Source organism: Bufo gargarizans, chromosome 11 (genome assembly GCF_014858855.1).
Source record: "Bufo gargarizans isolate SCDJY-AF-19 chromosome 11, ASM1485885v1, whole genome shotgun sequence".
In the NCBI taxonomy this organism is placed as follows: Eukaryota; Metazoa; Chordata; class Amphibia; order Anura; family Bufonidae; genus Bufo; species Bufo gargarizans.
In genome coordinates this window covers 85,994,669-86,020,851 of record NC_058090.1, presented here as the reverse complement: position 1 = coordinate 86,020,851, position 26,183 = coordinate 85,994,669, and the positions used below count along the sequence as shown (strand labels likewise).

Below are 26,183 nucleotides of genomic sequence, written 5' to 3'. Positions count from 1 at the left end.
GAAGTCCGGGTTCGGGCCTGGATACCAAACATGCCAATTTTTCTCACGTGCGTGCAAAACGCATAAACGCTTTGCTCTCGTGCGAAAAAATTGCGCATTTTCCTGCGACGCACCCGCATCCTATCCGACGCCCGTGTGAAAGAGGCCTAAAAATTCAGAATTCCTGCAGCTTCTCCCTTGCTGCAGTGGTTTTTCAGGAGGTTGCATGGGGCTGTGACTACAGTAATTGGAATGGACAAGCAGTCATGGAAATTCTTAATCCCTGCAGCTACGGGCTTGGTATATCAGATAGCAGATACCGAAAATATCAGAGTTATGTAATCAGGAAATATATAGCTCTAAGGTGGAGTGATATTCTAAAATGAAGGAGATGTATTAAAACGTTAGTGAATATCTTTTACTTACCTTTTGCTGTCCACCCTCCATTGAAGGACATTCAGATTTCATACTATAAAAATATTAACACAGAAAACTTTCATATAGCTGGTACATCTCTATGATGTTTGATGTGGTCTGACGCTGTTTGTATCAGTTGTGTGTAAATTTACCCAAAACCAATTTTCCTGCATGTAGCATCAGTCTGTTCAGATAAAGTCGTAGCATGCGCTGCTATGGTCCAACTCCCTCGCTAGACCCTTTAAATCACTGGGTCCTTATTAAAATAGAACACAGACGTCATCCATGTGAGGTCCATTTTAATGGCATAAAACATGTAATGGGGGTATTCTGGAATGAGACTAACACTTGAACACCTTGATCATGTGTGCTGTCGAAGCACCCGATGCACACACTAAACAGGCCCATAGGGTTACATTAACCAGACGTAGGCCAAAAGACTATCCTTTTAAGCTTCCACCTAGCTGGTATATATCACTATACTGCATACAGAATCAGTATGAAATATTGCAGTAGGCTATGCTATCTTATACAGAGACATGAAGGAAAAAATGTATAGTAAAAGTTTAAACGTTTTTCACAATGTAACCTTATAGGTGACGGATGCCACTGTATGGCATCCATTCATGGCGTATGCATTGAACGGAGGCCATCGGGGTGATGTGACCTTAGTCTTCGCCAGCAAAAAGACTAAAATTATTTTAGTTTCCATACTACCAACTTACTGTAGGAATATAGCATCTGACTATGGTTTTTCTGTCCTCCATATACACAAATGTGTATTTTGGGGGGAAAGTAGGATTATTGCCATAGACTATAGGTCACTATATGGATGCACTGTGTACTGACATAACAGTGTGTTCGTTATGTACATACAAAAGCTTATTTTAATGAATTTGTGGCACCAAAAATTATCTACAGCACCTGATTTTCATGAGATCTGAACTTTGGGCCTAATCTGAAAAGCCTAGTCTGGTCTAGTAAAGAGAGTTTACTGAAGTATAATCATATCATTATATTTCATGAAACAATTTGACATAAATTAAAGGCTATGGACATTTTTGGGCTAAAAATCATTTTATCAATTGGCCTTTATGAAACGCATTTGCAGATTTGCTTCCCCCTTCCTGGGGAATTCATCAATTTGATAACAATTTAGCTTAGGCTACTTTCACACTAGCGTTTTTGCTGGATCGGCAGGGTTCAGCAAAAATGCTTCCGTTACTGATAATACAACCATCTGCATCTGTTATGAACAGATCCGGTTGAATTATCTTTAACATAACAATGACGGATCCGTCATGAACTCCATTGAAAGTCATGACGGATCCGTCTTGCTCTGCATCGCAGGATGCTCTCCGGTATGAGAACTGAACGGAATGCATTTTGGGGCACTCTGTTTTGTTCAGTTACGTTTTGTCCCCATTGACAATTAATAGGGACGAAACTGAAGCGTTTTTTCCAGTATTGAGACCCCTATGATGGATCTCGATACTGGAAAATATTAATGCTAGTGTGAAAGTAGCCTTAAAGAGGACCATTCACCACTCCTGACCTGCCTATTTTAATAGCTACAGGCATTCCCCATGTAATAACAATTCTGGAACATCTATTCTTATGTCTGTATGTTGTACCATTCATGTGTTATTTCTACTAGAAGTTATGAATGAATTGCTAGCAGTCTGCAGTAAGGGTACAGAGGGGAGGTAACACGTTGGGGGGGTGTAACTGCACAGACAATGGCAGCACTGATTGGATAGAGTCAGTCTGTGCAGGGAAACCCCCCCCCCAACTGGTTACCACCCCTCTGTACCCTTACTGCAGACTGCTAGCAAGTCATTCATAACTACTAGTAGAAATAATACAGGAATGGCACAACATACAGACATAAGAATAGATGCTCCAGAATTGTTAGTACGCGGGGAATGCATGTAGTTATTAAAATAGGCATGTCAGGAGTAGTAAAAAGGTCATCTTTAAGTGAATGTTTATTAGCTGCCGGGAATACAGAGATAAGGGCTACAGATCCAGCCGTCAGAACTGCTCTCACATGAAGTCACTGAGTAGGGAGAACCCATACTCTGCCAATGCATTAAAAGTGAAACCCGTAGCAAATCCATCAATTTGATAAGAATTTAGCTTAAATAGAGGTTTATAAACTGTCAGGAATTCAGAGATAAGGACTACAGAACTATTCTCTGTTAAAGTCACTGAGAACCGGGAAGTAATAGCCTGCAAATGCATTGAAAGTAAAAACCGTAGAAAATCCATCAATTTGATAAGAATTTAGCTTAAATAGAGGTTTATAAACTGTCAGGAATTCATAGATAAGGGCTACAGAACTATTCTCTGTAGAAGTCACTGAGAAGCGGGAAGTAATAGTCTGCAAATGCATTGAAAGTGAAAACTGTAGAGGAAAAACTGTTAAAATATTTTAATAGAGACCAACTGAAAATATGATTTTTAGCCCAAAATGAGTAAAATGCAATCATAAAAAGTTCCCTGAAAGGTGTCCATAGCCTTTAAACATACATATGTGCCCCTTTTATTCCCTTTCAGAAGATTCAAATGTAGAAAATTAGATGCTGAACATAAACTGAACCTCAGTTATGCTTAATCATTGTTCAAGTAAAGTCTGAAGAAGGAGCGTTATGTAATGTAAGGTACTGTAAGTGGTCTCCAGTTACATACTGATATTGCCTCTTCGCCCTCAGATGCATGTCACCTATGCTGTAATGTTCTCTTCAGGAATAGTAACACCATATGTGGTGCTGCAGAGCATAACTTCATACTTAGGGCTTAGAGTTAAAGGGCAATTTAAGAGATTAAAGTATAAAACTATGCCAGAAATGCAATAGACTAATAAACAATATGAAAAGAAACTAGGACTACAGCTCATATAGGGGACTCTTAGGTTTTCTGATGAGGTTTTGGAAGCTAAGACCAGGAGTGAATAAAAAAAAAAAAGTCACATCCGTCTGTTATACGTTCTCTCCTTTTATGACCCACTCCTGATTTGACATAGAAGATATCAGCACTGACTACTCTATCAGAATAAAAAAGACCACACAAAGGCAACACTCACACTTTTCTGCATATTGGACATCAGAGGTGAAGCTGGGTATATTCCAGAGCAGAGCTGAGGCAGTGGAGGCGTCAGATGGCTTTTCTGCACTGGTCGCATAGCATACAAGATCATGTTGTGATTACAAAGGCTTTTTCTGGGCTGTCCGCCAAATGCACAGGCAGCCTAAATGCTGACCATAGACTCATCATGCCACCCATTCAGTCACTATTTAATTTTTTATTTTTTTTACAGCTGATTTAGGTGCTTATCTTTCTGCTTTATATGACAGCTTTACACAGTATTTAGCCTCTTTCACGGATTGGCTCTGAATGCGTTCCGTGAAACTCGCACCATTTTGCAAGCAAGTTCAGTCAGTTTTGTCTGCGATTGCGTTCAGTTTTTTCCGCACGGGTGCAATGTGTTGTGATGCGTTATTTACGCGCATGATAAAAAACTGAAGTTTTACAAACAACATATCCTAGCAACCATCAGTGAAAAACACATCGCATCCGCACTTGTTTCCGGATGTAATGCGTTTTTCACTGAAGCCCCATTCACTTCTATGGGGCCACAGCTGCATGAAAAACGCAGAATATAGAACATGCTGCCTTTTTCACGCAACGCAGAAGTGATGCGTGAAAAAAAAACCGCTCATGTACACAGACCTATTGAAATGAATGGGTCAGGATTCAATGCGGGTACTATGCGTTCACAAATTGCACCCGTGCGGAAAACTCACTTGTGTGAAATTGGCCTTAGGCATTGTTTACAGATCATCATCAGTTCACGTGACTGTAATCCCGTGAATATAGGAGTAGTTATTATCTGTAGTGGTATTATACAGTATAGAATTCTTTCCATTTTAGAAATACGTATACCAGTAGACTTTGCATTAATTGCTCGAAGGCCTCATACACATGATCATATCCGTTTTGCAGTCCTGCAAAATACAGATGCAGTCCGTGTCCTGCCCACATTTGTTGACTTCAATAGGTCCGTTTTCCTCACTTTGTGGATATATTCTTTTTGCGTAACTGACATACAGATGCAGAAAGCTCATGGATCATCCGTGTGCTTTCCACATCCGTATGCCCGTTCCGTAAAAACATGTACTATACTTGCCCGCAAAATTGAAGTAAAAAATAAATACAGATGCTACATGGACGGTACCCGTATTTTGTGGGTCTGCAATTTGCATGCTTCTAAATACATATGGTCATGTGCATGAGGCCTAGTGTTAAAAGTTTAAAGTTTATATGTAATATCCTAATAAATATTGTTCACACTATGTGTAACGGTCATGAACACACACACACAGACAGGGGGGAGGGAGTGACCACTGCGCTCCACCCTCGCCCCTGACCCTGCCTACTTGACTAGCAAGTCCTGATGACTAGGGACAACTGGACGGCAGTCCCTAACTTGGTGTAAGTGCATGGAGGACAAACAGACAACAAACAGAACAAATACGGACCGAGTCAAAACCAGGAAGGCAGCGCAGTACAAAGTAACAAGCAGAGAATGGTCCGGAGAAAGCCAAGGTCGTTTACCAGGAGCAGCTAGAAGTACCAAAGGAGTAACCAGGGATCGTCTGGAGCAGGCCGGGATCAGGAACCAGGAAAGCAATACAGCACAGCAGGAACAGACAGGGAGACGTCGGACAAACAGGAGGTAAATACACCAGGAATCCAAGGCCAGCAGATTACCTGTTTAAATAGGGGGCCAGGGTGGTCATGTGACGTGGCCAGCATCACATGACTCCACACAGACTACACAGCCGAGAGCCGAGTGATCAGCTCGGCGCTCAGCCCTAAAACCATTTGCATGAATGCGCATAGACGCGCGGGGGGGCGCGCATAGTATTATCAGGAGTGCGGGATTACGTGGTTGTGGATTACGAAGAATCTAATTGTGTGACAGAACAATTAAAGGGAAAACATGGCTCTGGTATTATTACAGTGTACAACAGATAACTGAAAACCATCCAGAAAGGGGTTAAGATCAAGTTACCAGCTATGACGCGCATACCACTGACTGAGTAACTGCAAATGGATGTGAGCTCAGTGGGTTCTGAGGGCAACCTGAACAGTGCCATAAAACAGGCCACCTACCTTACCCTAGATCGCACGCTCGATAACTCGTCTGGACGTGCATCTCTCCCCTATTCCACAATTAAAAAAGTCAAAAGGCCATTACTTCAATTGCAACTATGCGATCCCTGGCGCCTCCAACATCCGGCTGATAGAGACTACTCTTTTTATTCTGCCCCTCACTCCTCCTACACCAGCATAGACTACATTCTCATCCAACAGTCGGCCCCAACGTGGCTGGAATGCACGCAAATCTGTAATATTCTGTGGTTGGACCATGCCCCAATATTTTGTTCCCTGAACCTACCCTTTCTCACTAAAACTGAGTGGATATGGCGGTTAAATGAATCCCTCCTTCTTGACCCGGTGTGTGCTGCTGATCTTACAACCACTGTTTCAGACTTTTTGTCGGACCATAGTGAGGACACCACTCCTCTCCCAATAAAGTGGGAGGACCTGAAATGCGTCCTGTGCGGAATTTTCATTAAACATGGCTCCCGTCTCAAGAAGGAGAAAGCGCACTCCTTTAAACTGGCCCTGCAGAGGGTTGCCTCTTTGGAACTTGCCCACAAACGAGAACTCTCTTTGCTAACCCTGCGTGACCTTCAAAACGCACAGCTAGACGCTAAACGTTTGTTAGAAGCGTCTTATAAATGTATGATCCAACTATGTCGCAGCAAATTCTATGAGTGGAATTGGAAATAAGAATGGGCGTATGCTGGCAAGAGCTCTTAGGGGAAAACTGGCTGCCTCGAATATCCCCGCTGTTAAAAACCCCAAGAATCATATGGTCTACACAACCACGGACATTGCGTCCTCCTTTCATTCCTACTACTCAGAACTCTACAATCTGCCCGAGCTTCTCCAACACGGTCGGATCAAAGGCCTGAACCCCCTCCCCAGCTTCCCAAATTATCCACACTAGAATCGGCTAGTTTGGAAACACCTATTACTGAGGTAGAACCTCAGGCGGTCCTCAAATCCTTACCAGGGGGGAAGAGTCCGGGTCCTGATGGACTCACAGACAGATTTTACAAGTCTCTTGCAACCTCTCTCTCCCCCTTCCTGCTCCAGGTGTTTAACGCGGTGTCCCCGGGTCCCCCCTTCCCGGCGCAGACCACTGAGGCTCATATCACGGTCATCCCAAAATCGGGTAAAGACTAGCACCTCTGCGCCAGCTACCGGCCTATCTCCCTCCTGAATGTTGATCTAAAATTTTTTGCCAAGTTACTGGCCAACAGACTAAACACATTTCTGCCCTCGATTATCTACCCTGACCAGGTGGGGTTTGTGCTGGGACGGGAGGCCCGGGACAACACTCTTAAAACATTGGACATCATCCATAATGCAAAAATAAGCAAAATTCCCCTTATGATCCTATCCCTAGATGCGGAGAAGGCCTTCGACCGCATCTCCTGGCACTCCATTCATACAGCCCTTTCTCAGCTGGGCATAGGCCAGGGTTTTCTGTCCAAGGTTCTCTGTCTATACCAGCAACCCTTGGCATGAGTAAAAATGAATGCCACTCTTTCCTCCTCCTTTTCTATCCGTAACGGGATGTGTCAGGGTTGCCAGCTGTCACCTTTGCTCTACATTCTGGTCATGGAACACCTTATGGCCTCTATACGAGCCAATCCGGACATCTCGGATATCAGGATTGGGGAATGCGAACATAAATACGCGGCGTTTGCAGATGATCTCCTGCTCTGTTTTCCAATCCCTGCATCTCCCTGCCTTTTTTGCTATACGAGATATCCCATTTTGGTGCTTGGACCAATTTTAAAATCAACATGTCCAAGTCTGAGGCTTTAAATGTCTCTCTGCCCAACACCATGGTTTCCTCCCTTAAAACCTCCTTCCCCTTTGCATGGCCCCCAAACGGAATAACATACCTAGGCATAAAAATTACCACTGATCTGACGCAGCTCTTTAGACTAAATTTTACCCCCCTTCTCCAACAGTTTCAGAAAGACCTAGAGACATGGTGCTGCAGGGACTTTTCCTGGTTTGACAGGATTAGCATCTTAAAAATGACCATGCTCCCTAAATTACTTTATCTCCTGCAGACCATCCCCCTCCGTATCCTGTCCACATTCTGGGCCCATATCCGCCGATGTTTCACGCAATTTGTGTGGGCACCGGGTGAGCCACGAATTAAATGGGAAATACTGACCCGTTCCACGGATACCGGGGGGGGGGGGGGGCGGGGGCCTCCTGGACTGCCGCCTTTATTACCTTGCCACTGCCTATGCCTGGCTCCTAAACCTGATTCGTACCGAAAAATCGAAGCCATGGGTTCACATTGCGGGTGATCTCACCCCCTGCTCTACTCTATAGCAGTTGTACCATGGCTGATAGGCACCCCACGTCCCACTCCTTCTAGTTTATCCTTCACAACTCACCATACTCTTGCGATATTAGTGTCTATCAGTCGCCAAGCCTCCCTAATCAACCCCAGAGGTCCCCTGACCCCTATAACCGATCATCCCTGTTTCCCTCTGGGCCGCTCAACTTAGACCTTTCGCCAGGGCACGCGGACCCGCCCGCTAAGATTTTACCATGACTTATCGGGCTCCTCAGTGAAACCCCTGTCTCAACTGACAACTCCTTTGAGTATATACAACTCAAGCATTTCCATTCCTTCTTGTGTAAAACCCACACACTATCCCGAACCCTAGCTGCATTCGAACAAATGTGCATCTCCCCCTCAGCAGTCTTCAGGAACATATCCACCATAAACAAACTACTGGTGAGCCGACGCTCTTCGAGCCCTCCTCCATTCTGCCGGGCCTGGGAACAGGACTTGGGTATCCAACTCACCTCTTCCCAATGGAATAGATGTTTCCTTCTATCACACAAAGCACTGATCTCCACTAAGGCTCAAGAAACGAGCTATAAAGTCTTATCCAGGTGGTACAGAGTACCTACATTGCTCCATAAATGGTTCCCCACAGTGTCGGATCGATGCTGGAGGTGTCAGACGGAGGAGGGCACGATGATTCATATTTGGTGGCATTGCGACATATTGCGCCCCTTCTGGAACCTTGTACATAGGATAATCGGGGAGGTAACGGCCTTTCCCATCCAGAATGCCCCTGAAGCTCTTTTATATTTTGTGCTTGGCCTCAATATCCCTGCCTACAAGAACTCCCTTCTGAAGTAAATGACTCAGGCGGCAAAGGCGGTAATTCCACAACATTGGAAATCCACCTCTCCTCTCACTCTGGAGGAATGGGCTGAGGAGATTGCTCAATACCAGAGAATGGAGGACTTTATAAGCGTGACACCCTTGGACTTCTCCCGATACCTAAAGACCTGGGGCCCTTGGGACACGTTTCGTTCCTCGGAAACCTTCCGAAACACACAATTGCAAACTCCACACTCCTCAGCTGCAAGTCCTCCCATACTCTTCCCCTCCCTCAATCCTTTCCTCCCCTCCTCCTATTGTCCAATGTCTTTTCTCTTTCCATGTTCCTTTTTCTCTTTTTTTTTTTCTCTTTTCTTCTAACTTTTTCTTTTGTTCTTATTGTATTTAATGTTTGGTTCCACAAGGTTGTGTGGACCACTATGTTTTATGCTTAATGCGTCAGGTATGCCCTCCTGATACTTGATATGTATGTAACACAGAGCTTGAATTACATCTGTTATAATGAAAACTTTATTGAGAAAAAAAAAACAGGCCACCTGTTTCTATGTCAAGCACCCAAATAAAAACCGTCAAAAACAAATAATATTCTTCTCGTCAGACCTCCAAATGAACAAGAAAACTACAATGGCAGAAATAATGTAAAATAAATAATAATAATAATAAAAAAAAACATATACACTGTCATACTGAAGATAAAATCCACATAATACAAATGAAAAGCAAGGGAAAGAAAACTGTAAGGGCAGCAAAGTTTAAATACCATGATAAAGCAAGAACCATGAAGAGCCAAAGTACATTAAATGAAATTGGCAGTCAAGAACAGACCTAGCAACAGCAATACATGTTCTGTATAACTGAAGATATACAGGCTCCCATCTCAGAAGTGGTATAGAGGTGTGAGCCTGTTACATATTCATTGCAGATTGGTAAGGGCTCTTTCACACTTGCGTTCTTGTCTTCCGGCATAGAGTTCCGTCGTCGGGGCTCTATGCCGGAAGAATCCTGATCAGGATTATCCCCATGCATTCTGAATGGAGAGAAATCCGTTCAGGATGCATCAGGATGTCTTCAGTTCCGGACCGGAACCTTTTTTGGCCGGAGAAAATACTGCAGCATGCTGCGCTTTTTGCTCCGGCCAAAAATCCTGAACACTTGCCGCAAGGCTGGATCCGGAATTAATGCCCATTAAAAGGCATTAATCCGGATCCGGCCTTAAGCTAAACGTCGTTTTGGCGCATTACCGGATCCGACGTTTAGCTATTTCTGAATGGTTACCATGGCTGCCAGGACGCTAAAGTCCTGGCAGCCATGGTAAAGTGTAGTGGGGAGCGGGGGAGCAGCATACTTACCGTCCGTGCGGCTCCCGGGGCGCTTCAGAGTGACGTCAGGGCGCCCCACGCCCATGGATGACGTGATCGCATGGATCACGTCATCCATGCGCATGGGGCGCTCTGACGTCATTCTGGAGCGCCCCGGGAGCAGCACGGACGGTAAGTATACTGCTCCCCCGCTCCCCACTACACTTTACCATGGCTGCCATTAATAGCGTCCTGGCTGCCATAGTAACACTGAACGCATTTTGAAGATACAATTTCAATAATATATATATATTTGTGGTCAAGGCTCCGGGGGAGCGCTGGCCGAAGGTGGAGAACTGGAGATGGAACCTAACTTGGCTAGTGGTGTGCCTTTAGCCATGTAACGCGGGTGAGCCAGAAAAAGGGGGCTAACCCAGGGAGTCTGAGCTTGGAGCAAGACTGGAGATGAGGGAGGGTAGGGTGGGGCACCACGCGATGCCGACGTCTGACGGAGCAGCGAGGGAAGGTTAAGTACCCTATGCCCCTCCCACAAATGCAGGCTGGAAAACCAGCCTGCTGTACTTGTGGTCAAGGCTCCGGGGGAGCGCTGGCCGAAGGTGGAGAACTGGAGATGGAACCTAACTTGGCTAGTGGTGTGCCTTTAGCCATGTAACGCGGGTGAGCCAGAAAAAGGGGGCAAAACAGGAATTTAGGCAGTTTATTGGAGGAGAATTTACAGAACCAGACTGGAGAAGGCCCTGGCGATCTCGGCCCGTGGATGGGGGACGTAACGGGAAAAGCACGAAGACTGCCACCGTCCCATCTTCCGTATGACGTGAGCGGGCACGCCGTGTTTGGAAGCAGCGGATGCGGCTCCGATTCGGAAAGAGTGCCCGGATATTGAGGCCGCGTGAAAACCTAGCCCCGAGGCTAAGGAACGGATGTGTTTATGAACTGCGCAGAAGTCAGTGAGAGCACGGGAAAAGGCAGTAAGGGGCTGTCAGGAGTTCTGTCACGTAGAGCGGAGAGCAGCTGGTTGAAAACGGTCACGGGACACCAAGGGTTGAATGAATTAAAATACTCGATCTGCACTGGCGGACCGACTTGGGAGGTCTTGGAGGAAGGAAGGAAGAAAATGAAATGGTCGAGACTGCGGTGGAGCTGACCGATGGCTGGCCCTAAGTTCCGTGCCGAGGTGCAGCAGAACTCCCCAGGCCTGAGGAACCCGTAGAAGCTGAGATAGAGGGCAGCTTTGAGGACCAGGCTTTTGAAAGGGCCAAAGGGACTACCATCTAGGGCGGCCGAAATTTTTGGGAAAATGTCCCCTGTGACCGGTTGCCTGGTGGGAGCGGATGGAGGAGAGAGCTTCTGGATGCCCCTCAGGACCGCCTTGACCGCCTGCGAGGAAAAAAAGGAGGCGTGACTGGGGTGACTGACCATGTGGTGATGCTGGATCCCTGCCAGGTAGAGTCTGATGGTATTGTGGGATAGTCGTAGCTCCTTGTGGCAGTAAGCCAGGAAGGCCAGGACGAAGGAGACTTTGTCCCTGTCCCCCCTGGGGTGAAGAAGTGAGAACCGTCTGAAGGTGTTCCACCCCGTTAAATAGTTCCGGGCAGTGTTGGCTGAGAGTGACTTGCGGATGAGACCATGGGCTGCGGAGACGTACTTATCTAGTCCATTATCAAGTCTTCGAACCCCGGGGGGGTGATCCCGACTTTCCGTGCTCCCGGCATGATCTGAAAAAACAAACTAAAGTTTAGGCGGGACAGGGCATCGGCTGCGGTGTTTTTCTTGCCTTCGATGTGCCTGCAGATGATACGGAAGTTGTGTTGTAAGGACAGCCAGGTGAGCTTGCGAACTAGACGCATGACCTTGGGGGAGCTGGATCTGCCCCTGGCGAGGATGTCGACCACTGCTTGGTTGTCTGTCATGCAGCACACCGGCTTGTCCCTCCATGACTGCCCCCAGACGTGAGCAGCCGCTACGATGGGGTATACCTCGAGTAAGGGGGAGGACTTGGCAGCCTCCTGGTCAGAAGAGACCCGCGTGGGCCAAGGACCCGCAAACCATTGGTCCCCGCAGATGGCTCCGAAACCGAGGGAAGCAGCAGCGTCAGAAAACACCAAGGGGGAGGCATCGTTCCACTGAGGAACAAAGAGGGAGATGCCATTCCAGCTGGACAAAAAGACTGACCACATGGCCAGGTCCGCCAATGCATCGCGTCCGAGGTGGACGAGGGCATGCTGATCCGAGGCTGTTGGGAGGAGTCTGAGCAGGCCAGAGGTGAAGGATCTGCCCTGGGGCATGATCCTGGCGGCAAAATTGAAGGACCCCAACAAAGATTGGAGCTCCAATTTTGACACCGTGCGGGTACCCACGAGCCTGGCCACAGAGTCCCTGAGTCTGACTAATTTGTCCAGGGGAAGGCTGGCCTCCATCTTGACGGTGTCCAGGGTGATTCCTAGGAAGGTGATCACCCTGGACGGTCCCTCGACCTTTGCCGAAGCCACGGGGACGTTCAGGCGGCTGAACAGATTGAGTAGGCTGTCCAGCCTGTCCGGGGCGTGCACCGCCTGCTCGATGAGCAAGAAATCATCCAAGTAATGGATCACCCTTGGACAGTGGACGTGATTCACCAGGATCCAGTGGAGAGCTTGGGCGAACTGGTCAAAGAGCCAGGGGCTGCTCTTTGACCCGAACGTCAAGCGGGTGGCGAAATAATACTTACCCCTCCATTTGATGCCATAGAACCTCCACAGGTGAGGCAGGATTGGCAGCAGCTTGAAGGCATCAGAAATGTCAGCCTTTGACAACCAGGCTCCTGCCCCGACCTGTAAGATGAGCTCTATGGCCTCATCCAAGGAGGAGTATTGCATTGAAAATTCGTCTGAAGGGACCAGGGAATTTAGGCTGGGGGTGCTGGATGCATGAGGAGCAGACAGGTCGTATATTAATCTCTTTTTATTTGAGGTTTTTTTGGTGACCAGACCTATGGGGCTGACCCGATACACCAGGAAGGGAGACTGAGCGAACGGCCCGATCATGAAGCCCTTCTGCAATTCGGCCTCCAACAACTCGTCCACTGCCACGGGGTCCGTGAGAGAAGACAGAAGGTTGGGGCATTCATGGGTGACCTGTGGGAGGGTGACTAACCCTGTGTGGAAACCTTCGGAGAAACCCTGCTTGAGGAACAGGACGAAACTGGGATCGTGGTGCCGTTGGAGGAGGGAGAGTAATAGGTCAATGTTGACCCCGCCTAGTCATGAGCGCTTGGCTGTGCGCTGGGAACAGGAGGACTGCGGATGGGCCCTAAAGCAAATAGAGCAGATGTGTAATGCTTTACATTTGTCATAACTGCAGAACCCCAGATTAAAATTGTTGCAAACTTGGTTCTTCCCTAAAAAGGTGATAGGTCGCCCGAGTTTGTCCGTAAGGGGGTTGAACCTTGGCGCACTGGAGCTGGTCGTTGGTCTGGCAGAAGTTGGATTGGAGATGTGGGGGCACCAGTCGGAAGCATGGAGGACAGACTGGCAGCTGGCACAAGCCGGGGCTTTCTGGCCGGCAAAATGCCTGCAAAAGAGTTCCATATCCAGGACGGCCCAGTTGGTGACATGCTGGTACTGGAGGAACGCTGCTGCAGCTTTTGCGGAAAACGACCGGTGATACTCGTAGAAAGCAGACCCGCCGTACTTGTAACCTAGCTCGGTGATCCGGTATAGGTAGGTATCTAATTCTTCCCTGCGATGGGGATGAACGGAGCACACGATGTCACGGTACAGACTGAAGGTCAGCATGAACTCGGGAATGGTGAGTTTCCTGTTAAGTCGGACGTCTTTAGATCTCAGCACCACCGATACGTCTCCGCAGGCAATTGTCCGATTTTCGACTGTGTCGTGGGTCGAGATCAGGATAGCGGCCAAGTTGATGTCCTTTCCTGCTAGGATGTCCCGCCTGATATTCTCTGGTACAAAGAAAGCGGGGGCGATGTCGGGAGTGCCAAGACTTGTACCTGGTGGGTTGGTCCGGGAAGTGGAAGGAATGGCTTCGGGCTCCGCCGGGGGAGGAGATGCGGAATCCTTGTTCTCGATGACCTGGAGTCGTGCGTCGATGTCCGAAATCGAGGATGCCAGATTGTTTATGGTTGCGTGGAGCTGGGTCAATGATAGCTGGATGGTCGACATGGAGACCAGGTCTTCGGAAGCTCTGGGTGGTTCAATGGCCCTGGGCGTTTCAGGAAAGAGCAGACGGTATAGCTCTGCCTTTCGAGCTGATGCGGAGTAACGGATCCCCTTCTTTTTGAGTTCGGTGATCAACTTGGGGATGGTCCAGTGCCTGTATGAAGCACGGCTGACTGCCTCGGAGATTGCCGACTCCGGGATAGACATCGAGTCTTCAATGTCAGACACGTGGGACATGGTATCGGGAAGGATGGCCCTCGTTAGAGCTGGACCCTGTTGGGAGGATCTCAATTGAAATGACAAAACCCATGCAAATAACCCCACGGAAAATTATTATTATTTTTATTTTTTATTTTTTCTTACCTGGAGTCAAGAGGAATTGGGGTGGAAAAAAGGGGGACCTGGGAGCAATCAAAAGCCCGGGAAAATTCACGAAGAGGGTGAGACCTCGCAACCGCAACCTGGGACGTGTAAGTGAGGCAGAATTTAACAGGTACCTGCGTGAAGAGGTACGCCGAACAACATTTCTGAAAACGGAACTTACGCAGATGATGATCAGGAAGAACGAGACCTGCATGAGGGAAGAAAAATGACAACCTGAGCGGGCCAGGAGTTAACGAGAGTGATGGATTGTGCCGAAAAATCGGACTGAAGACCCCGGGGTATCCCGGGAGCTGGTTGCTGGGTCCCGAAAACGAGACCGAAAGCCGAGATGCCCCTGGTGACGAGGCCTCGGCTGGGTGTCAACGTGGAATTTTACCAGGTGGCCGCCAGCGAGGCGACATGACCCGCGCATGACGGCGACGGAGAGCCAACGGGACCCGAATGAGAGAGGTGAAGAGCCTGAACTGACCGTGATGGCAGGTTGAAGCCGAAAAGCGTGACAGGACAGTGGGGAGGGAGTTGACGTGGATGGACAAGGACAGGTGAAGGACCTGACGGGACGACTGAACAACATTGAGTGACAGTGGGAGAGTCAGGTGACCGGCCCTGAACATCCGTGCGGATCGTGAAGGAGACAAAAACTGAGCCTAACAAGCAAGGGGACATGACGAAATCTGACCGTATCGGGTGCCCGGACATGAAGGGTAACAGAACATGAAGAGGAAGCTGGAAAAACAGGTGACAGGACACGAGAAAAACTGAACCTCAAAAGGTGACAGGACATGAAATGAACCTGAAGTGTCAGGTGAGAAGGCACGAACGGCCCTGAACGTAACAGGCGGCAGGACATGAAACGAACCTGAACGTGTCAGGTGGCAGGACACGAAACGAACCTGAACGTGTCAGGTGGTAGGACACGAAACGAACCTGAACGTGTCAGGTGGCAGGACACGAAACGAACCTGAACGTGTCAGGTGGCAGGACACGAAAAACAAACCTGAACGCATCAGGTGGCAGGACATGAAACGAACCTGAACGTATCAGGTGACAGGACCCGAACAGAACCTGAGAAACATGGAGACAGGACACGAGAGAGAACAAGAACGTATCTGGAGGCGGGACAACGGGGTGAACCTGAATGGCTCAGGCGACAGGACATGAAGAGAACCCGACCGGATCAGGTGACAGGACACGAAGAGAACCTGAACGGATCAGGTGACGGGACACGAAGAGAACCTGAACGAATCAGGTGACAGGGCACGAAGAGAACCTGAACGAATCAGGTGACAGGACACGAAGAGAACCTGAACGAATCAGGTGACAGGACACGAAGAGAACCTGAACGAATCAGGTGACAGGACGTGAAGAGAACCTGAACGGATCAGGTGACAGGACGTGAAGAGAACCTGAACGGATCAGGTGACAGGACACGAAGAGGACCTTGACGGAACAGGGTGACAGAAAACGAAGAATTTATTTATTAATTTATTTTATTTTTTATTTTATTTTTGCCAGGAGCAATGGACGGGTGGGGGGGAGCGCTGGTGAGGGTGGAAAAACAGGCCTGTGCCGTGCAGCGTGCCAGGAGCCAGGAAGGGGGGCCTGACTTGCCCTGCTGATCCGTCCTGGGCAAGCTCCCCCTACCACAGCTCCGACACCGGAAACCGGGGTGCACCTCTGAGGAGTGATGGCGTGCTCCGGTGGTCACTGACCCTGCCGGAGACTGCCTGGCCCGTCAGGGGAGTTGTTCCTGGCAAAAAGATGTGCAAATTGAAAAGCGTGCAGGGTGGAAGCAATAGGCGCCCGTTTCCACAGTCCCTGTGCAGTATTGGACCGCACAGCGCCCCCTGTAGGCCGCCCCGGGCCAGGAGGAGGAGCTGGTGTTGCCGGTGCGCGTCCCTGCAGCACGCTGCCGCCAGGTCAGATTGCGTCATGTGCAACAAACCATCCATGATGGGAAAAGGCAACATGACCCCAGTTTCTGCTGGTTGCTAGGGCAGGCCCTGCTGCGGGGACGGCGACAAAACCCCCGCTGCTGCCCGCGGCCCCCCCGACGCCCGGCTGCGGTGGCCATTTGAACCGAGGATGGCGCACTCGAGCCTGACGTGGGAGGGACCGGGCGGAAAACAGCAGGGGGCTGCAGGATGGGTACACCGCGCAGAGATGAGGAACAAAATGTTTGAAAAAGCGGGCCCTCCGGTGAGCGAGGTGAACCGGAGGGGGAGGGGGTCATGAGACTGGGGCCGGCCGGCCGGACGTACCGACGGGCGGCAGTACGAAACTGGGCCCAAGTAGCTTACCAGAGGAGATGAAGGACGCCGCCGCTGCTCGTCTGCACAGGGAAGGCCGGAACCGGAAGTCGCACCCGGATGACGTCACCGAACACGAGAATGCGCACCACGCGATGCCGACGTCTGACGGAGCAGCGAGGGAAGGTTAAGTACCCTATGCCCCTCCCACAAATGCAGGCTGGAAAACCAGCCTGCTGTACATATATATATATATATATAGCATTTCAATAATTTATATATATATATATTTCAATATTATATATATATATATATATATATATATATATATATATAGCAGCAATTAGTTATTAAACAATATAAACAAAACAAATTACATCTCCCAATCCCAACATCTTCCCGAGCCAAACCAACGTGGGTCAGAACGTCCTTTCAAATTGTCTCACCGGACTTCCCATCTTGTGGGGATGTCGTCTCTCGTTCTTCTCAGTTCTCAGGTTCCTACTGGTCATTTTCATGGTTTTACCAATCTGTTTTATGGCCGCAGCCCAGCAACCACAAGGATTCTCTGATCCGATCTCACAGAATATTGGTGTGCAAATATCTCCTCCGTTTCAAAATCTTTAATAAATCCATACCCTTTCTGCATATCAAACAGAACAACCATTTCTGTTTTTCTTTCCATTTATTTCAGGTTATTTCTGGTAGCCTTTACCATTAAGCATCGTTGCTTCTCTATCTGTATAATTTCCCAGCTTTTCTATTTTTGCTGCGTCCCCACATCTCTCTTGTGACCATTACCCGCAATTTTGTATGTGGCCTTTTCCAAGGCCACTTCAAGTTCCCAGTCTACCCCATACATGGTGTAAATTAAATCATAGTCTATGTCATAGTCATGATACTAAGCAATGACCAAAATGTATTTTTTAAGCTGTACTAACTACGATAAAACATTTAACTTAGCAATCATGCTGGGAAGAAATCATGTAAAAGTATATAACTTTATTAGGGATCCAATAAAATGATATACACTGTCATAAATCCACACAATACAACTGAAGAGCAAGGGGGACACCTGGTGGCAAAAAACTGTAAGTGCGGCCAGCAAAGTTTAAAGTGTAACTGTCATTCTTTTTTTATTTTTGTAATGTGTAAGGGCGGTGATAATGACCATTTTTTGTAATATACTTTAGTTGTCCCACTTTTTCTAAATGCCGTCCTCTGTATTTATCTTCACTTCTCCATATTACTGTGAGGGGGCACATATCTGGGCATATTTCTGTGAGGGGGGACATATCTAGGCTTAATCTGTGAAGGGGGCACAGTGCTCACGTAAATACTCACGTAGGATATATACGATATATATATAGTGCATGAATTCTGTTTTTCTTCCTATCTATATATATCCAGAATAAGCATCTTGGCATTTATTAAGGCACGCATTCCTCACCGACTGAAAATAAATCATGGTTATCGCACCCATCTTACACACTGATATATTGATTACTAAACCATATATTACATAACTTTACATATAATTTTCTTTCACATAAATATTTTTGTATTCTTTCTTATTGCCCCTCTATGTGATGTTCACTGCATGTGCTTTACAAGATGGCTGCTGCACATGCTCCTTTTGATACCTTCATACATGACCACAATAAAGATGGTGGCATTGTCACTTCCTGTTTCTGGGCACCACCTCACTCCGCACAGACCCCCTCCACCACTGATTCCTGCCTGAAAGCACAAGGCAGTATTGAGCTCCTGGCAGATAGACACTGACCGGCCAGACCCCAGGTAAGGGATTTACTCTCTGCCATAGACTACAAGGTTCTCAGTGTCTGTTCATTGATTTCCTAGTGTTCGGAGCCCCGTGACGACGCTGTGCATCCGCATTCACTGCTCATTATCCAGACTGATGTTGTGATAAATGATATCGCTAATAGAGTGGTGTCTTGTGCATATGGTGACACCGTGTGTCAGAATTATGTCAAGCAGCCGCATAATGTGACAATAATAGGATGTGATACACCTAATCTACTTGGAGGCACCATGGTGTCTATGTAATATGTGGTGTTCATCATTTGGGGACCTGCTCTACAGCTATGGAGGTAATATTAGACAGTCATGTGGTAAACATAATACACAGAGGTCCTGTGATGTGGTAGAACTGTGCCGGGAATTGCTTTCTTAATTATTATTTCTAATACGGATATTATATGGTGTATATTTCTATGAACTGATTACTGCATTTTTTTTGCCTCATAAGATGCACCTAGGAAAATAATAATAATTTTCATTAGACTCTCAATATTAATCAGACCTCAGATCAGTCCCCTAATGTAAATAAGACCCCCATTCAGACCTCAGCTCAGACCCCCATGTTAATAAGAGCCCCCAATGTTAATAAGACCCCAAGTCAGACCTCCATGTTAATTAAACCCCTGATCAAACCTCAGATCACACCTCCCATGTTAATCAGACCTCAGAATAGACCCCCAATGTTAATATGACCTTAGCTCAGACCCCCATGTTAATAAGAGCCCCCAATGTTAATAAGAGCCCAAGTCAGACCTCCATATTAATAAGACCCCTGATCAAACCTCAGATCACACCTCCCATGTTAATCAGACCTCAGAATAGACCCCCCAAAAAATGAACTCACCTCTCCTACTCCCGAGATCCAGCGTTCTTCCTGTCGCGCTGTGCTGTGACCCGACATCGCACAACGTGAGTTCACAGAGCGCCGGCGTTTTCAGGCTGTGCCCAAGTCACAGCGCAGTGTGCAGCAGCCAGAGACCAGGAAGTGGGGAGCACAAAGTCCGCACAGGGGGCACTGTATTCACCGCTCCCCAATCCTACTGCACTAATGAGTGCTGTCATAATGGAGGCGCTCATTAGTATTTGCTCCAAAAGATGCACTGACATTTTCTCCCCAATTTGGGGAGAAAAAAAAAAGTGTCTTATAGAGTGAAAAATATGGTACATTTATACTCTGTTATATACCGTATCTCTGTTAATTTATACTTTTCTGTTTATAATTTTCTGGAATCTGATTAAAATGTAATTTCTCACTATGTATCCCACAGCTTGAAGAAGGGCAACCAATTTAAGCCTGAAATGTCGCTTTGTGTGTGCAGACTGGTGGTGGATTCAATATAAAATACTCACAGATTACTGCAAGAAAACAAAAAGGTGCCGTCCCTTTACAGCACCGATATCTCAGACCTTTTGGCAGAAGAGGTTATTAGGGATGTGCACCACCTACAAAGAGACAGTGCTATCCAATGTATTTACCCCCAATATTGTGCCCGCTGTGTTCCCCAATGCCTCCAATACTATGCTGCAGAAAAAAAGCCTCCAGTAATAATGCTCTGTATAGTGTCCCTAGTAAAAATAATGCTACCAGTAATGTTAATATCAATATAATACCCTCAGTATTAATAATGCCCCTATACTGATTGCTTTTGTGCCCGAGAAATAATGCCTCCATTAATAATAATTCTGCTCTAAAATGCCCCCACTAATAGTAATGCCCCTGTAGTGGCCTTAGTATTAAAAATGCTACTTATAGTGCCCCAGCAATAATAATGCCCTCCTACTTTGCACCCAGTAATAATAATGCCCACTCTAGTTCCATGTATGCCCCTGAAGTTGCCAAGTAAAAAAAAAAAGGAAACTAATACTCTGCTGAGTCTCATTCCATGCTGCCATCTTTAACCGGAGATGCCTGGTTCTAATAAGGTCATGATGCCCCCTGCATGAGGCCATGGCTTTGTGGTCACCTCCGCCATTCTACTATCTCATAGGCTTCAGGCCCAGTGTCCTGTGAAAGTGAAATGTGCGACTGGGAGCCATTGGTTCTTGTGCCCCTCCGCAGTATTCAACTGTATCATCGTCCTGAGGACCTGTGATATGAGAGACAAGAAGTCAGACATTAGTAGAGACATCACTTATCAAGGTGCAGACCAGTTTATTTTGCAGAGCATAAAATCTACTTATAATTTGTGCCCCACGTGTCTCCGTCCTGTACACTTCTCTAATACTAACCATACTTCTTCTATCCTGCAGGGGCCGGACTAGACAGAGCTTCCAGCAATTCACTAAAGTGAGGACCAGACAGACGGTTATAGGACAGGTGGTCAAGTATCTTCAGGGACTGGTTATTTCTTATTCCAGACGAGGCCAAATGGATGCAGGAAGTGTCTGGTAGTAAACTATCAGCCAAACTGTAAGAAGATGAGATGTGGGTGAGGCGTCCACATAGCGTTAGAATAAAATCTGTAGATTGTGAATGTGGAGAGAAGATGTCTCCGGCTGTTAAATGTCATCACTAGAAGCCTCTTCTTGTGTCTGGTGGATGGAGAAATCTCAGTGATATGTCCACTGACACCAGATCCATGTTCTAGAAATTCACCATCCAGAAGATCAGAAATCTTCCAGTACTTGTACAGTCACCATATCCTCAGCTCCCCCCCCCCCGTTCTTCCTCCGCCTGTGATGTTGCTTAGTGTCCCCTTCCATTTGTTCCATTCCTAAGATACTAAATGAAGGAGGTGGTAAGAAGTGACATTCACTGAACGGGAGGACTGTGTGGCCGCTGGTGACCTCCACTAGTCCCGGGGTACTGTTGCCTGTCATGGCGCTAATACCATGCCAGGTGCTGCGGGTGGCTATCCTGCTTTCATACCTGTCCGTGCTGTGCCACTACAAGGCCATAGAGATGCCCGCTCACCAGACCTATGGGGGCAGCTGGAAATTTCTCACCTTCATTGACTTGGTAATCCAGGCTGTCTTCTTTGGCATTTGTGTCCTGTCTGACCTGTCCTGTCTTCTAACGAAAGGCAGTGACAATCAGGAGCAAGAGCGGCAGCTGAAGAAGCTCATCTCCCTCCGTGACTGGATGATGGCCGTCTTGGCGTTCCCCGTAGGAGTTTTTGTGGTGACGATGTTCTGGGTCCTCTACGTATATGACAGGGAACTGGTGTATCCAAAGCTACTAGATAATTTCATCCCCCCCTGGCTAAATCATGGAATGCACACCACCGTCCTGCCTTTCTTATTACTCGAAATGAGGACCACAAATCACCAGTATCCAAGCCGAAATACCGGCATGGCCACAGTTTGCGGCTTCTCCATTTGTTATATTTTGTGGGTGTGCTGGGTTCATCATGTGACAGGGGTATGGGTGTACCCTCTTCTGGAAAACATCGTCCCTCTAGCCAAAATCGGTTTCTTCTTTCTAGTCACTGTTATCATTAACATCTACTATGTTCTGGGCGAAAAGCTGAACAGTTACATTTGGGACCTGGATAAATCAATGGAAGCCACGGAGAAAAGGATCAAGGCTGACTGATACAACTCTAGAACATTCTCCTCATTCACATATTTCATCCACCCTACGGCACAGTCAGGTCTCTGCCACAATCACAGTGCGGATGAGATCCATGGAGTGACACAAAGCGGGTGACATGGTGTTCCAGAATGGAGAATTAGAACATACTGTGGTGTTCCGTAATTCATTGTACCATTACGATATGCTACCGAGTGTCCAGAATTGTGCCGTCTCTTTTGACCTAGTAGTGTGCAAAGAAAAAGAGACTTCTCGCCAGCGCCTCCTACTGGAAGTCGCCCTCTATTCAAGAGCCAACATTCCAATAAGCCTTGAGATTTGGGAAGGGAATATATCCAGGCCAAATATCCATCCATAGCTAGCCCTAGTAGTACAAACATGATAAATAGAAAGTTTATCTTGTGCTTTTATATCCTTGTTATTAGGGAGGACTGTCTGCAGCCCTTATCAAAGGCATTTCGTTTATCATTAATCCCTTCTTCCCTACTGGACTTCCCTGACCTCTAGTGGCCATTCTTTTGTATGACAGGCCATATTGTCAGTATATTATAGAATAAATACCATAATTAGTTTCCTTTTTAGGTTTATGCAAATATACCGTTCTTATACCCCATGTGCTTTTATGTGATCAGTTCGCTAGATATTTTAGACATGTCATTTTTGTACTACATTTTCCTGAGTTTTTATAAGCAAGCATCCATTAATATTTTTTTGGTCCTAACACTGCATCAAAGTAACATTGTTATTATTATTTTTACCATTTGGCAATTGTACATTTTATGTATTTATTTATTCACTCACTTATTTGCTTTGTATTTATTATTTGGGGTGTTTCCCTTTTATTTGCATATCCCCTCCCTGCAGTTTAAATGCCAAGTACTTACCTGGCTGTGACAATGTAGTATTGGTCTGACGAAGGGGCCGGTGCGGTCCCGAAATGCGTTACCTAAAACAACTTTAAATAAACTACTTAAAGCACCACCAGTGGATTTGTACTTACCTCGGTTCCCATCCTCTCCTGTTTTTTTTTATCTTGTTGCTATGCCCTTTCTACTGTAAGCGATTTGCTGATGGAGAAACTCATTACTTCTGTGAAAGTAAGGAGAGGGTTAAGTTGTGAATGTGCAAAATATCAGTCATGTACATATGTCCTTTTCATTACTCAAGCTGTAATTATGTCAAGGCCAGTGTAGGAGTGTGAAGGCCCTAGGATGGAAGGTTAAAGGGGTTGTCCGGGTTTAGCGCTGAACTCTGACATACCCAGAATTTCACCCCGGCAGCCCCCTGACAAGAGCATCGGAACATTTCATGCTCCGATGCTCTCCTTTGCCCTGCGCTGAATCACAAAGGGCAAAGGCATTTTGTGGAGTTCCGGTGACGTATCGGGGCTCTCTGATGGGCGGGATTTAGCGCTGCCCTAGCCAGTAAAACAGCTAGGGCAGCGCTAAAGCCCGCCCATCGGAGTCGGTGACGTCACCGAACACACTACTGGACAGAAGCTCCGCCTGGCAGTGTGTTATAGTAAATAAAAGAGCCCTTGCCCTGCGCTATCCTGCGCAGGGCAAGGGAGAGCATCGGAGCATGAACTGCTCCGATGCTCAAGTCAGGGGGGGCTGCCTGGGTGAAATTATGGGTATGTCTGGGTTCAGCTCTGAACCCCAACAACCCCTTTAAAAGAAGGAGATTTAAGGGCCAGAGCAGATGTGATCTTGAACTCTTTTATGTTCTGGTAGTTGATATAACATTGAATTGTGTTATTTGCATCAGATGTTTATCGACGGGTGTAAAATAAAGATAACTGGGGAGTGTTCTTCGGAAATGTGTGTATTGAATGATCAATCTGGACCCTATCAGCTGGAGGCCATCAGCAGCGAGGTCCTCATCTACACCTCTGGTGGCCTGAATGAAGAGGACTCACCTGGGAAAGTGAGCCATTGTCTCATTAGTTTCCCCCTTAGAAAGAAGAGACCTTAGAAAGGAGAATTTCAGTTTTTAATGTTAAATGGATTGTCCTGCCAATATCAAGTCTCTGATTGGCGGAGGTGCCAGCTGTTTGAGTAGGTGGCGCTCCATGCGAGTGCTGCTTCCTCTTCACGTCGTCTGTGTAATTACAAGTGAATGGAGGGAGTACTTGTAATGACACTATGCCCCTCTACAGGAGACGATGCACAATGAAATGAAGAGGAAGCAGCACCCGCACGGAGAGCCACCTACTCTTCGAACCCCCGCTGCTCAGATATTGGTGAAGATAGGTCAACCCCTTTAACTACTTTATCGCTACTGGATATGCCGAATACATATACTAAACACTAATAAAAAGATACTGGGCACTCTTTAACTAATGGAACCTAATAGTTTAATAAAATACATCATATACACTTTAATACATTAAGCATAAAAATACGTATAATAACGAAAAAAAATATATATAATAATAAAATAGGTTCCTTCACCTATTGGTACCAATAAGAATGTGTGTTGGTAAAATAGAATGAATGGCCTCTAGGTATTTGGGGTGTAGATCACTCCTTGAGGTATGTGTCCTTAGGACGAATGGCTTTATATAAAACCGCAAGAACAAGTGGTCGCAATCAGAATTGATGCAGTGATTATATTGAGCGGCGTCCCGCTGTTACTCACTGTTAAATTCCTGCGTTAAGCTCCCCTGTTGTAAAAAGTCCTTTGAATCAGGGATTTCGCCGACAGTCCGCGGTTCCCCTGCTGTTTCTCTAGCGTCGCTCCGTAGATGAAAGAGCCGGCGCTTAGATGTTGTCACAGCCTCCTTTTCTCGCGCTGCACTCGTTGTGCTGATGAGCGTGTTTAGATGTTAAAATCCGTTCCCAGAGAGTGCGCGTCAAGACTGTGGTTGCAGCAGCAGAGGTTCCAATAATGGCGGTATAATAGTCCTCGATGTCCAAATGTAACGGGGGTCCTGGCACCAAACGCGTTTCGGGGTCTATTGTTACCCCTTCCTCAGTGGTAATGCCTCCCCCTTCTGAATCTCCTTATAAAGTCTTTACTGATTAGATGACACTCATCAGCTGGGTGGGTTGGTTTCTTTTTTCAAAACCTGGTATGGCCCCAAAAACCATCTATTTGTCAAGATAATATATATCTTCGCCTTCAGTCCTTTATTCGCATGTATATTCTTATGTTTGAACTTTGTGACACACTTACTGTGCTACTTGCTGGCTAAAAGATATTTAATTAGCATCAAACAGACTCCCAAGTCTGCGCAAGTTTATTTCATCCTGTACGCTTCTATATGGTATTTTCCTTTTACCGCAATCTCATCTGCGATATTCATGCGGTTTTTGGAAAGGATATACCAAATAAGTTCCATTCACATATACATCAAAATTATTATAAAATATTTATATGAGAATAAAAATAAAAAACTATTTTTAATATATATCTAAAAGTTCATAAGAGAATAAAACAGACAAGAAAAAACAGTGTCTTTCTAGATACAGTATTTTTGTTAACCTTCATTACATCCTTAAGATGTCATTTTTTGTTTATTTTTATTTTTATTAAAAGATTTTTTCTCAAATCTTCTCCAATTCACTTTTTCTTTACATCTATTAATTTGGTGTATTCATAGTTGTTTGTGGAGGTAGGGGCAATCTATTTCTCATATTACTCATATATGTGTTATTATTAACGTAATCAAATTTAAAGGATGGTATTGTGGATCCACAGAGCGCACACGTGATGTGTCGGATAGTGAGACCGAATGACCGGTGGAGGTCCCCCGCGGCGGACCTCCACCGGTCATTCGGTCTCACTATCCGACACATCACGTGTGCGCTCTGTGGATCCACAATACCATCCTTTAAATTTGATTACGTTAATAATAACACATATATGAGTAATATGAGAAATAGATTGCCCCTACCTCCACAAACAACTATGAATACACCAAATTAATAGATGTAAAGAAAAAGTGAATTGGAGAAGATTTGAGAAAAAATCTTTTAATAAAAATAAAAATAAACAAAAAATGACATCTTAAGG

General features: G+C 46.4%; 2 protein-coding genes across 7 annotated transcripts in view; one reads left to right on the top strand and one right to left on the bottom strand.

The window, feature by feature from the left end:
• Positions 1-3,565, bottom strand: part of CCDC9B (coiled-coil domain containing 9B) — a 54,006-nt gene extending 50,441 nt beyond the window's left edge. For 2 of the 3 annotated variants that reach the window (XM_044272321.1, XM_044272319.1), the window contains exons 1-2: positions 3,482-3,565; positions 406-448 (exon numbers count right to left, since the gene is read on the bottom strand). In XM_044272321.1, the coding sequence (XP_044128256.1) occupies positions 406-447 (42 nt within the window). In that variant the 5' untranslated portion in view covers position 448; positions 3,482-3,565. The remainder of the gene's footprint in view (positions 1-405; positions 449-3,481) is intronic. The other variant, XM_044272320.1, reaches the window with a different exon arrangement.
• A 14,821-nt stretch (positions 3,566-18,386) lies between these two features.
• Positions 18,387-23,165, top strand: AIG1 (androgen induced 1). 4 transcript variants are annotated; one of them, XM_044271734.1, is made up of 4 exons: positions 18,387-18,610; positions 19,903-20,008; positions 20,623-20,774; positions 20,885-23,165. In XM_044271734.1, the coding sequence occupies exon 4, from the start codon at positions 21,453-21,455 to the stop codon at positions 22,167-22,169; it is 717 nt and encodes a 238-aa protein (XP_044127669.1). In that variant the 5' UTR covers positions 18,387-18,610; positions 19,903-20,008; positions 20,623-20,774; positions 20,885-21,452; the 3' UTR covers positions 22,170-23,165. The 4 variants fall into 4 exon arrangements, with proteins under 4 accessions (XP_044127669.1, XP_044127670.1, XP_044127667.1 ...); XM_044271735.1 differs by lacking the exon at positions 20,623-20,774; XM_044271732.1 differs by having other exon boundaries at positions 19,903-20,774.
• The last annotated feature ends 3,018 nt before the right edge of the window (positions 23,166-26,183 follow it).